This window comes from Humulus lupulus, chromosome 6 (assembly GCF_963169125.1).
Source record: "Humulus lupulus chromosome 6, drHumLupu1.1, whole genome shotgun sequence".
Lineage (NCBI taxonomy): Eukaryota > Viridiplantae > Streptophyta > Magnoliopsida > Rosales > Cannabaceae > Humulus > Humulus lupulus.
The window spans coordinates 54,212,055-54,226,062 of NC_084798.1; the positions used below are offsets into that span (position 1 = coordinate 54,212,055).

The 14,008-nt window shown below is 36.1% G+C and overlaps 1 protein-coding gene across 1 annotated transcript; it reads right to left on the reverse strand.

The window, feature by feature from the left end:
- Positions 1-488: 488 nt before the first annotated feature.
- LOC133785104 (uncharacterized) lies at positions 489-13,210 on the reverse strand. The gene is made up of 3 exons (XM_062224362.1): positions 13,109-13,210; positions 1,126-1,305; positions 489-710 (listed from the first exon to the last, which is right to left on the reverse strand). The coding sequence occupies exons 1-3, from the start codon at positions 13,208-13,210 to the stop codon at positions 489-491; spliced, it is 504 nt and encodes a 167-aa protein (XP_062080346.1).
- Between the last annotated feature and the right edge of the window lie 798 nt (positions 13,211-14,008).

Genomic DNA, 14,008 nt, shown 5'->3' on the forward strand with positions numbered 1-14,008 from the left:
ATTTTAAAATAAATATCATATAGAATATTTCATATTGTTATACAACTATAATTTATAATAATTCGTCATAAAGATCCAGATATACTATGTATATAACCTTTAAAAACAAGTTATTTTCTTTCAAATAACAAGTATCTCAATATAAAGAGCGAAAATAATAATTGAAAACATCAATTTTTGTTTTTATAAGTAAGTTGTGCTCGACGATTCTTTATAGATGCAAACTCATCTATAATGGATTTAGTACTAAATTTTGTAGCAATTTCTTTCTCAATGCAAACAACTAAGCAATCATTCAAAAAACTATCTTCCATCTTGTTTCAGAGCTTTGTCTTGATAATTTTCATGATAGAAAATGCTTGTTTTGTAGGTGTTGTTGATACAGGAAGAGTAAGAACAAGCTTAAGTAATCTGTCAATAAGAGGATACATAATTTCTTTCCTTGTTTTCATTAAGCCTTGACACAATTCATGAATACTAGATAAATTCTATAATTCAGGATGATTTGGAATGTCAAGCACAAAATGTTGAAGTTCAATTCTTAGACTTACTACTTCTTGTTCTGAGAAATCATCAGGATAGTACTTCTCTGCAAAGTTGCAAGTATCATCAAGCTTGAACAATTTAAATCCATCTCTAGGATCAAAAGCAGTGCTAAGAACAAGCAACTCTACTGAATGTTCATTGAATGCAAAGTTTAATTCTTGCAACTGATAGTCAAGTATAGTAATAAAGATATCAACTCGATAATAATGCACAACACTAATCTTATCTTGTAGATTTCGAGATCTTCCACCCCTTGCAACATATTGAGCATCCAAATCTTGGATATCAATTTGATGTCGCACACAAAATGATGTAACCTTCGTGAGGAAAGAATCTCATCCTGAATCTCGAAAGCTCTTAAGTAGCATTTTTGTACTTGCAACAATATGCATAGCATTCAAAATATCTTGTGATTGTCATTGTAAGGCTACACAAAGAATACGAGTAATTTCCAAAAATCTCTTTCATAAGATGTAATATGAAATCAAACTCAAAAGATAATAATTGATTGCAAGAAAAATCTGCATCTCCACGTTGAGAATATGAAACTTATTCTTTTGCAATTTTACTCAAAACTACACAAGTTGCATTAAACATTTTGAGCAAGCTAGAAATAGAATCCAAATGAGAACCCCAACGAGTATCTCTAGCTTGCTTTAAGGTGCCAATTTGATTGAGCCATGTTCCTGATTCAATTTCATCATTTAAAATCTTACAAGCAAGTTCAATAGATTGAGTGTCCTTTAATTCATCATTACGCTAGCAAGACGTAGTAACAATATTGATAATGAAAACAAAGGCAGAGAAAAATTGATGAACTTGACTTACTTCTCGAGAAGCTGCAACTAAAGCAAATTGGAAGCGATGGGCTAAACAATTAATGGATGTAATATGCATATGGACATTCATTACAAATTAAAGCCTGCAAGCCATTCAACTCTCCTCTCATGTTACTAGCTCCATCGTACCCTTGCCCGCGTATGTTAGAAATAGCTAATTATGTTGAGGTAGTTTCACGTACATGGACAACACCAAAAAATCATTCACGAATGAACCCTTCTTTATCTACAAATCTCAAAACAAGAGCCATTTGCTTCCTTTTAGGCACATCTCTTTCTTGGCCTTGTTAGAAAATATATAAAGAATCTCCTTTTGAATATCAAACGATGTATATGTGGCATTTAAATGATTATTTTCTTTAACAAAACTTGCAACCAATACATTAATTTTAATTAAACAAATTATTTTATGAAAAAACATACAAATATAAGAAATAAAAAAGATACAATTATAACAAATAACCCCCCCCCCCCCCCCCCCCCCCCCAAAAAAAATTATAACGAATAACAAAAACATAAAAGATAATTATAACTAATTACTTGGTGGAGGACCTTGAATAGGGGGGTCTTGATTGGAAAAGTATTGGCTCGTTCTAGGAGAAATTTTTGGTGGAAGAGGAAGATTAAAGGCCAGTATGAGCTTCAGCGCTAATGCATATAGCTGTTGCAGGTATCGACTCCACCTCCATTCTATTTTTCTTCATTCAATTAGGGAAAATACTAGGGTTTAAAAAAAATGAAAGAGACTAACTTTCTCAAGAGTACTAACAAATAATGTGGCCCAATTTAATTATGGGCCTTATACATAATTTGGTTCATAGTTGTAAACTTTAAAACCAAATTTTAATTATCACATTTTTTAATTTATTATTTTTTTATTAAATAATAACTAATTTATAAATTAATATAACTAGGTAAAAAATATTAAGAAAAAGTTGGGGGGGCCATGGCCACTTCCGGCCTCCCTTGTCTCCGTCATTGTTTACATATCACAAGAGTTTATCTATACTTACATAATCAACACGACTACTATTAATTCTTCTTAATTATAATAAAACACTAGTGGTATGATCGACAATTTCTTTATCCCTCAGTAAATGAATAATTATTTAACATTCCAACAAACTATCAATACGATTTTATTTATCGACATTGAAACATACATATATATTATCAAAAGAACAATACTCATGAGAAACACTAATAATGCTTTGTAAGACCAAGATTGTATATATTCATAAAGTTTGTGTGTAATCAAACAATTTATTAGATCTATGATAACATTTTTTTTTTAAATAAATGATAACCTGTAATGACCCAACTATTTCTAAGACCTTGGACCATTAAAACTACTAGACATAGCGACTACTTTTTGGGAAACATACATACGAAATAACATAACTTTATTTAAAACCCAAAATATTGTACCAATACATAAAAATATAAAATATAAAATGTGATAATGGTATGGGATCCCATTGATTATAAAACATAAAACACAACTTTAATTGTTTGAAATACTAATTGCGGAATTACATCAAATCATAATTTAAAAGGCTTAAAAATAAATAACGTCATCCTCGATCGACATGCAGTCCATTGAATCCATTCATCCTCAACACATATGCTAAGCTACCATGAATCCTTCCGCCTTCCCTATTGATTTTCCTACATCACACTAAAAATATAGGAATGAGCCTAATGTCCAGCAAGAAAAATCTACGAACACATAAATAAAAAATCATAAACATAAGACTATATCATAAACATATACTATAAAACATATGACTATAAAAACATATATCATATAAGACTACAATATTAATGGCCATTAGCTCATTAATGTGGTATGCGATAAAACCATTTAGGTCTCAGTCTACTAATCAAGGTAGGTTAGATCACAACTATAGTCCACAATGATAAAAATTTCTTGGGGCTTGCTATCTAAGCAAGTCATATGCCCAACATAAATTCTTGGGGTTGGCTTATCTAAGCAAGTAATATGCCCAACATAAATTCTTGGGGCTTGTTTATTAAAGCAAGTCATATTCCCAAGGACTACAAAACAGATAACATAACATATATCATATCATAGCATAAAACATATCATAACATAAACATATAAACACATATATCTAGCCTATTTTCCTTACCGAAAGATGAGATATTTTGGAACAAGAACGAGATTAGAACACTCCTAAAAACCAACAGTAATAATGGTGAGTTTCTAAAGAAAAGATATGAAAAGAAACTAAACCATCAAGAAGAAACTTACCAAGAATAACCTTAAGTTTCAAGAAACCTAAATACCTAATCAAGAATCATAAACAAGAGTTAGGATCTAAATAAAAGAAAACTAAAGAACCATAAATAATTAAACTTAGAGATAAGAATACCTTGAATGATCTTATGAATTGATCTAAACCTCAATACTGAAATCACACAATATCTCTCTTCCCAAGTGTTTAGAAAAGCTTAAAAATGATAAAGCTTTAACCCTAAACCCAAGTGTTTCTCTCTATAGTAACCTTAGCAACTTGGAGGGTTTGAAGACTGCTTGAAGAATGAAGAAAATGGCTGAGTACTAGGTCCTATTTATAGAGTTCAAGGAGTCTTTTAATTTGAATAAATAAATAAATATAAAATGAAAAGGATTTGAATTTTCGTTTAACAGACGCCCATAACGCGGTCAAAATCGTTCAAAGGCAGGTCAAAGTGGTTAAGGTTATTTTTAAATTTAAAAATCACAAACTTTCAAAAATCTTGCATTGGAACCTGTTGACCCACGATTTGGCCAATGACACAGAGTCAAATATATGAAAAAACATAAAATGGCAAGTAAGAAAGATAATCTAATGGAAAAGAAGAAAACACCAAGGATTTATAGTGGTTCGACCTCAAAAGATGGTAATGACCTACGTCCACTTAGTGCTATTATTAAGATTGAATCTCAAAGCAGTGATCAAAGAACTAGGGTTCTTGAGTTTCACAAACCTTGGAGGAAATACAATAAAACTATGGATAATTACATTATAGCTCTCTCTTTTACTCTATCTTAGCAAAAGGATTCAAGGATCAAAAGTCCCTTCCTTGAGCTATTTCATGCATATTTATAGGCTCAAGGAGGGTTACATGGGCCGACGGGCCATATCTTCCCTTAATAACCGCGTATCAAGGTAATAATGAGGAAATTTTCAACTCAATTATTATAATATTACAATCTTGGAAGGAAACAAATTAAGTTATATGACCAGCCTGGTCGTGCCTAAGTGTTAAGCCCTAACGAAGCGATGTGCTTCTGGTCGATAGTCGAGCAGTACTTCTGCCACGTGTCAACCAAGTGTGAGAAATCCTTGCCACATCATTAGGAGCCGTTTTTAGGGTAACAGAAACGATATATTGCCTCCCCCATAATCCCAAACTCCGTTTGATCGTTCGTGCAAAGTCGACGTGTTTTCTGTATCTTCCGTAGGCGATATATCGGCATATATTGATATATAAAACACGTATTTGCACTTTTTCAACATATTTTGAATTGGATAAACAACTTTGACGGAGTCTAAACGTGATCCTAACAGTTTCTAGAAGGTTCTAGAGCTTCTAGTTCTTTCTTTTATTTAAACTATCCATAAAAAATACATAATTCCTAATAAACATAATTATTACAAGTGTCACACTCTTATTAGCTTGATCTAAACCTTAGGTTATAATAAATAATATTTCTAGAACCAGCAATATTAATCAAACCTTATGTTATAATTAATATTCTTAAACTATAGGTTAAACTTATAAAATCCATAACTGTTGCTATGAGTGTCCAACTAAATCTCGACTTGAACCAAAATCCACAGAATCTAACATACTACAAACTAATAGTAACTACTACTACTACCACTACTACTACTGCTACTACTACTACTACTAATACTACTACTACGTATAAAATCCATAACTATTGCTATGAGTGCCCAACTAAATCCTAACATGAACAAAAATCCACGGAATCTAACATACTACAAACTAATACTAACTACTACTACTTCTACTACCACTACGACTATTGCTGCTGCTACGTACTATTGCTATTGCTACTACTAATAGTAGTAGTAGTAGTAGTAGTATAGTATTAGTAGTAGTAGTAGTATAGTATTAGTAGTAGTAGTAGTAGCAGTAGTAGTAGCAGTAGTAGTAGTAGTAGCAGTAGCAGTAGCAGTAGCAGTAGCAGTAACAGTACCAGCAGTAGTAGCAGCTGCAGCAGTAGCAGTAGCATTAGCAATAGTAGGAGTAGTAGCAGCAGTAGTAGCAGTAGAGTAGAAGTAGTAGCAGTAGCAGTAGCAACAGCAGCAGTAGCAGTAGCAGTAGTAGCAGTAGTAATAGCAGCAGTAGTAGTAGCAGTAGCAGTAGCAGTAGTAGCAGCAGCAGTAGCAGTAGCAGCAGTAGCAGTAGCAGCAGTAGCAGTAGCAGTAGTAGTAGCAGCAGTAGCAGTAGAGTAGTAGTAGTAGCAGTAGCAGTAGCAGTAGCATCAGTAGCAGCAGTAGTAGCAGTAGCAGCAGCAGCAGTAGTAGTGGTGGTGGTAGTGGTGGTAGAGGTGGTAGTAGTAGTAAAACTACTACTACTACTACTACTACTACTACTACTACTACTACTAGTAGCAGTAGAAGTAGCAGTAGCAGTAGCAGTAGCAGTAGCAGTAGCAGTAGCAGTAGCAGTAGCAGTAGCAGCAGTAGTAGCAGCTGCAGCAGTAGCAGTAGCATTAGCAATAGTAGGAGTAGTAGCAGCAACAGTAGCAGTAGAGTAGAAGTAGTAGCAGTAGCAGTAGAGTAGAAGTAGTAGCAGTAGCAGTAGCAGTAGCAGTAGCAGTAGTAGTAGCAGTAGTAGTAGTAGCAGTAGTAGCAGTAGTAGTAGCAGCAGTAGTAGTAGCAGCAGCAGTAGCAGCAGCAGTAGCAGTAGCAGTAGCAGCAGTAGCATTTGTAGCAGTAGTAGCAGCAGCAGTAGCAGTAGCAACAGTAGCAGCAGTAGCAGTAGAAGTAGCAGTAGCAGTAGAGTAGTAGTAGCAGCAGTTGCACTAGTAGTAGCAACAGTAGCAGTAGCAGCATCAGTAGTACTAGTGGTGGTAGTGGTGGTTGTGGTAGTAAAACTACTGCTACTGCTACTGCTACTACTACTACTACTACCACCACCACCACCACAGTAGTGGTAGTGGTAGTGGTAGTAGTGGTGGTAGTAGTAGTAGTGGTAGTAGTAGTGGTAGTAGTAGTGGTAGTGGTGGTGGTGGTGGTGGTCGTAGTAGCAGTAGCAGTAGTGGTAGTAGTAGTTGTAGTAGTAATGGTGGTAGTAGTAGATGTAGTAGTTGTAGTAGTAATGGTAGTGGTGGTGGTAGTAGTGGTAGTGGTAGTAGTAGTAGTGGTAGTGGTAGTGGTAGTGGTAGTGGTAGTGGTGGTAGTAGTAGTGGTAGTGGTAGTGGTAGTGGTAGTGGTAGTGGTGGTAGTAGTAGTTGTAGTGGTAGTAGTAGTGGTAGTGGTAGTGGTAGTGGTAGTAGTGATAGTAGTAGTGGTAGTAGTAGTGGTAGTAATACTGGTAGTCGTAGTGGTAGTAGTAGTAGTAGTAGTGGCAGTGGTAGTAGTGGTAGTAGTAATGGTAGTGGTGGTGGTAGTAGTGGTAGTGGTAGTGGTAGTAGCAGTGGTAGTGGTTGTGGTAGTGGTGGTAGTGTTAGTGGTGGTAATGGTGGTAGTAGTAGTGGTAGTGGTAGTGGTAGTGGTAGTGGTAGTGGTAGTGGTAGTAGTGGTAGTGGTGGTAGTGGTAGTGGTAGTGGTTGTAGTGGTAGTAGTAGTAGTAGTAGTAGTACTACTACTACTACTACTACTACTTCTACTACCGCTACCGCTACCGCTACCACCATAACCACTACCACTTCCACTACCACCACCACAACCACCACCACAACCACAGTAGTAGTAGTAGTAGACTACTACTACTACTACTACTAGCAACCTGGAAGCTCTGAAGACTGCTTGAAGAATGAAGAAAATCGCTGAGTACTAGGCCCTATTTATAGAGTTCAAGGAGTCTTTTAATTTGAATAAATAAATGAATATAAAATGAAAAGGATTTGAATTTTCATTCAACAGGCGCCTAGAACTCAGTCAAAATCGTTCAAAGACAGGTCAAAGTGGTTAAGGTTATTTTTAAATTTAAAAATCTCAAACTTTTAAAAATCACAAATTTCAAGGTTTCTACTCATGTCCGGTACATAGAGTACATTAGTAAGTAGACCTTATTGCTGAAAGTAAAGAAGTGATCAATAGTACACTTGTCTTCTAATTACCCATTTGGCTTTCATGCCCATCATTTGCACTCATAAAGTTCTTGAAGAGAGACCTATCATATGTGACATGGATGGTGGCACAGGTATCATACCACTACTGTTACAACTTTCCATTGATTGCATTCACTTCACTTAAGAATGTAACCAACTCCTATTTTGTTGGATTCTCGTTGGCCTCATTATTATAGTTCCTTTTGAACCTACAATCCCTTACAAAATATCCACTTTTTCCACACACAAAGCAAGGACCATTGGTTTTTATGAATTGCCCTTCATTCTTCTTATTTCTTTGTAACACTCTCACCTAAGTGACAATCTCATTCCATGAGACTTTATCATTTCAATCTAGAATTCCCCACTTTCTTCTCCTAACGTAATAAGTCTCACTGTAATTCTAGGGTCCTTACACGGAAACAGGTGTATTACTCAACACCTCTTTCTCAACATCGACACATGTAACGCCTTATCAAGCTTCGTCCATGTCAAGATAAGGCAAATATGTAGGCCTCTGGCCTAATCCTTTTTAGGATCTTAAAGATCTAACAAATATAGAGTCAAATCTTCTCTTTCTTTCCAAATTATCTTACATTTTAATCAACAATACTCAGAAGACACAAGGTCTCCTATCCTGGAACTCCTCGTTCTCATATTGAGATTTGCGAACTTTGATATCTTTTCAATAAAGCAGGTACTCATGCTTTAACAATCCTTAAAAACTTTATTGGTCTTTGTTGCGTAAAATTAAGCTAAGTGTAAGTGTACACTATCAACAAAAAGTAATATAGTAGCAAGTATCACATATCTTCTCCTCAAGGATTGCTTTAAGCTAAGTATTATAAAAAAAAAAAATCAACGCTAACAATTTGGGTTGCAAACAATTGAAGTAGGTGTGATTAATTAAGAAAGTGCAAATTACTTTAGAAAAATAAAGGGAAGTAGTTTAAACTAAATCAATTAATAATTCTTTGTCAAATGAATGATGGAAATAGCTAGGAATATCAATTCTCCCTAATTTGTAGTTTTATCCCTAATTCTACAACAAAGTTCTTTTGTAACTAGGATTTCCAATTTAATGCACATGCCATTTTTCCAAATGCTCATGTTAAAGTTCTATCAATTCAATTCACATATTCCTATGCTAAATTCAATTTCAAGAACATAATTTAAAGTATCAATCCTTCAAGTTTGCATGGTGAATAAAATATCCCTAAATTATCCACTAATCAATAACAAAGTTACAAACATGTATCAACTAAGCCTATCCACTAATCTAAAACCCTTCCGGAATTCAAATTAGCTTGTAACTCACTCAAGTTGATCAATCTCAAGCAATATTTAGCAATAAATATAGCCTAATTGAACAAGAGCAACTTAGAAAAAATTTAAAATCAACAATTTGGGGTTTCACTACAAATTAGGGTTCATCAATATCCCGGCTTTACAAAGTTAGTTCATACTAAAAATCAACAAAGAACCATAAACATCAATCATTGTTCTATGAGTTCAAAACATAGAGAAATAATGCAAAATCAAAATAGAGAAAGAAAGAGATTTTAGCCTCCAATGGTGGAAAGTTTCTTCTCCTCCTCCTCCTTTTTTCTATTTTATCTTCTCTTCTCTTCTCCACATTTTTCCTCTTCTATTCTTGGTGTTTATCATCTCAAAAATGCAGAAAAAAAATCCCTTCAATGGTGTGGGCAGCTGGGTTCTTTGTTGAAGATGATGATTCTCTCTCTAGGGCTCCAAAAATGGGTATATACCCTTTTTTTTCACACGTGGGGACCACACCTTTTCCCTAAAAATATCAACACTTTACCACCTCATCCTCCATCTCATCATGTCATTCCACCTTATTTAATGACTTGCTAAGTATGCATAACATATGTTGCTGACTATGCACACTTTGTCGCAACAAATTTGAAATGATGCTACACCAAACTACTAGGATTTGAACTCCAAGATGCTTTCTTTGCACATTTTTCACCAACCTTTCCAATCATCATATCTTTTTGCATTTTAAAATAGATATCAAATTTTTAGATCATAATCCCGTTATTTTCCCACAAGATTTATCATTTATTAAAACAAAATACACAAACAAAAATAAAAAGACAAAATGACTAAAACCACTCAATAACAACACAAAAACTCTATTTCACTTAGATTTTTAAGTTTAGAAGCTCAATTAATAACTCTAAAATATAGAGTTATCAGTCTTCTTGGACCACTTTGGAATCAGAGTACTTCCTATCTCTCATTTTGTTCCCTGGAATAGGTAATTCTATTTTCCTTTCTCACAATATCTTATCCAGAGTCACTCCGGCTGTCAACCGGTATTTAGCATCGTAACAATCCAAGAAAGGGACTGTACTTACCTCGATATCCCTAAAACTTACATACTCGAAGTATAATGCTGAAAGTCTTAGTTGTTCCCTCATGTTGTCAATTTGTTTGAAGGTAACAAATAACTCAAAAATCCCAATCTTATAGCATCGCCCTCTATTGAGTCCGGTGACCTACAGAGACGTACGATCTCCTTTCGCATATATTCATTCTCATGATAACTCACTCACACAAACAAAAGTGTGTTAACTTAATATGTCAAGTCACAACTTCTCATATCAAATCATCTTACCTGAAATCTAAGGCGATCCATCCATATGTCCATATTTATATCCACCCATACTAACTCCGTAATCCGTTGCGAATCATAAAACTTGCATGGACCTTTCCAACTTAAGGAATTAGCCTCCACATTAGTTTTCCCTCAGTAATAATGGATTTCACTGTCAGTCCTTCACCAGGTCCCACCAATGCCTTTATTTAATGGTCAACCTCTATGGGTAACAAAACACTTTTACTTTTATGCTAGTGTATGCACTTCTTTCCCATTAGTGTCGTCATCTCACCCTAACCACGACTATTTGACAATTTTGTCAACTCAAAGTCCCGTGTAAAACATCTTTGTTCTTATTTCTTTAACCAATATGAAGCATGAGCAATCACCTTTACAGTCTACACACGGGCAAACTCTAGCCCCTGACGCACCGCACTATGAACTCCTTGTTTTCAAATAAGGACAATGTCTACCATATCGCCCATATATATTGGTCCATCGCATGCTTATACTAATACCATGGCATGATAATCAACCTTTATTTAACTTTTGAAAATTTGGTACACAACTATACATTCAGACAAACTTTAGGTCCTTACGTTACTTCAATTAAGGGTATGATAGTCCTCGAATATGTTCCAAGTAAAGGTCAATGTGTTTCACCAGTCCCACAATGCTTCTAACCTCTAAAATGCTCATTTGGCCAATTCCTTACTGCTTTTATCTTATCTAAATCATGCACGCTCCCATCACTTCCCATAATGTGACCTTGAACATCACCTGGAGAAATTAGAACTCATACCTTCGGGAATCTTATCTATAATCCTCGCTTCCTCAGCCTCTGTAATATCAACGAAATTGCTACTCGTGTTCTGGTTCTAACTAGAAGTAGTCCAAAACATTATCGATCGATCCAAATACGACTTATCCAAATCATCTCTATACTCTCTATTTGTTGGATGTACACAGGCCGCTAGAGCATTGGTTAGCTCAAAAGCCTTTACTAAAAATCCATCACATCATACTTAGTGCGAGAGGTAATTCTTGAAATGTCTAGTTCATTGATCCTCAGCTGAAAATAACCAGATTGAGGGTAAATTCCTAAGAGAAATGTCTTACCTTGCAACCGAACAAATGAATCATCCACCCTTGGCAATGGATACCTATTTCTAACCATTACTTTATTTGGTTATCCATATATGGTACACGTTCTCGCAGACTCGTCCTTCTTTTTAAAAAATGGTGTTGACATATCCCGTGGCGAGAAGTCCCGACTAATCAATCCTCAAGTCGAGTAACTTCGTCAACTGAACCTTTGATTCTCCCCACTCAGCTAGTTCCATTCTGCATGATATCTCGGATACAAGTTCTATCATGCAGTAGTCTCGTAGCACACGGAATCCCTAGACACGACAATAATTCCAATAGATCCTCATTACACCCATCTGAAACCTCAATAGCCAATCTAGTTTCCCACTGGTCTACTTGGTATAACCTTGGTGGTACCCACCACAATAGCTAGGAATCTTGTGTATGCAAACAGGTCTTTTTCTTTTAAACTCAGAAGTCACCATCTTTTCTTACAGTCCATGGATATCCCTTACTTGGGAAGCTAGGTTATACTTAGATTCATACCAATGTATCCTATAACAAGCTCAATCAATTTTCCGTTAACTTTATACTAGTAGTACTCTGAACAATCTCTTGTAAATTACTAATTTCCCCTGGCAAACACTAAAATCTCAAGTCCCATAGCATAATAATCACATAGTATGTACAACATATCTATGCCTCTACTAAGAGATATGTAGTACCAGACTCAATCTGCACAGTATAGAAGATCAAAAACTAGAAAGCCAACCTGTCGCCACCGAGGGACCAACCTTCGACTTTGACTGTGTCGAGATGGACACTCGAGATGGAGTCAAGCTATCTGCACTCCTTGGTTCTTTCTTCTTTGATCTCGGGCAATCCTTCTTGAAGTTCGAAACTATTCCACATAGAAAACATGCCTTCACTCGGATTTCTCCCAGATGACGTCTTCTACACCTAGTGCATACTGGATAACTTCTCCAGGCCTCGTTGTCACCCTGGCAGCCACCCTGAGTACCATGACCCCTCCTGTCAGGACTAGGAGTAGTAAAACTGTCATGGGTCTTTCTCTTATGGTTACTAGGGCCTCTGCCCCCACCAGATCCCGCAAATGTGGGGGGGGGGGGGGGGTAACAATTGTCTGAGCTTTTTGCCTTACGGTGCTCTCACTCCATATCTCATTTCCCGCATCTTTGATAGCAAGGGCTTCCTTACCGCCTGAGCATAGGCAGAGATCTCATGTACTAGAGCAATCCTAACGCTATGAGCTACCCAAGAGTTCAATCCTCGAATGAATCGATCATTCTGAGACACATCTGTTGGTACCAAATCAAAAGAAAATTTGGCCAACCCATCAAATCGTATTCTACCCCTATCTTACTACCTTGAACCAAGTTCATAAGCTCGTTGGCCTTCGCAATTCAAACTGCATCACAATAATGCCTTTCATTGAACAATTGTCTGAATTCTTCCCAACCCATCAGGACAACATTTCACGTCTAGGATACCATTTCCCACCACGTCCGGACATCTTCCCGCAACATGTACGTGGCACAAGAAACTCTATCATTTTCGACTACTCCCATATTGTCAAGGATGAACCTAATCATGCCCATCCACTATTCAACTCTAAAAAAATCTAGGCCTTCCTAAAAAGCTAGAGGATAATGTTTCTGGAATCTTTCATACAGTAGTTCCCATTTGCTCCCATCCTCTGGTTGAGCCGAAACTGGTGCCACTTGCAAAAAAAATGGAGTAGCGTTCCATGGCAGAAGCCATTGTCTCAGCCATTTAATATCTTCCTCTTGGATTTGTAATCTTTCTTGCATGCCAGTAAAGATCTGCAGCCAGTTCTAGGGGGTAGATGGAGCATTCTGACCTTGATTATCATCTGCAACCTCAGTATTAACAATGCCTGATCCAATTGACTGCCTTGAGTACATACTTCTGAATCACTGTACAGTCAATGACTTAACCTATCAAGCATGATAATCATATCAAAAACTATCCCACGAGTTGAACCAAACAACACAACAACCACATACAATTTTCATACCAGAACATAAGTCAACAACGTTCATGCATGAACTAATAGGCCTCGCTCCCACAAGATATATATAGGTCATGCTCTCTATTCTAGCATGCAAATAAGACACATATGTTAGATTAAGAAATTAAGCACATAAACATGTTATTGGATACCAAACCATGATTCAAGCTTATCTTTAGTGGCAAGTGTGCATGCCTAGCCACTCTTCAAGAACCCTTACCCCTAAACCGCTATGATACAAAGTTGTAACACCCTAGTTAGCCAAGACTATTACACTATGTGTTTAAAATGGTGCTTAATTCACTAAGCGAGTCATTTGGACTTAAATGTGTATTTAAAAACTAAACCAAGGTTAGGTAGTAAAGATTTTGGTCAACGAAGTAATTATTTTTTATTAAAAGTCTTTAGTTTATACACAGGATCCCGAAAAGCGTTTACAAACTCATAAAAGAAAAATAAAATATAAACGAGTTGTCCTAAGAGACAAAACAAGTTTCAATCCTAGTTCTTCTCAAGCAATCTCGGCCATGGCGGTCAAG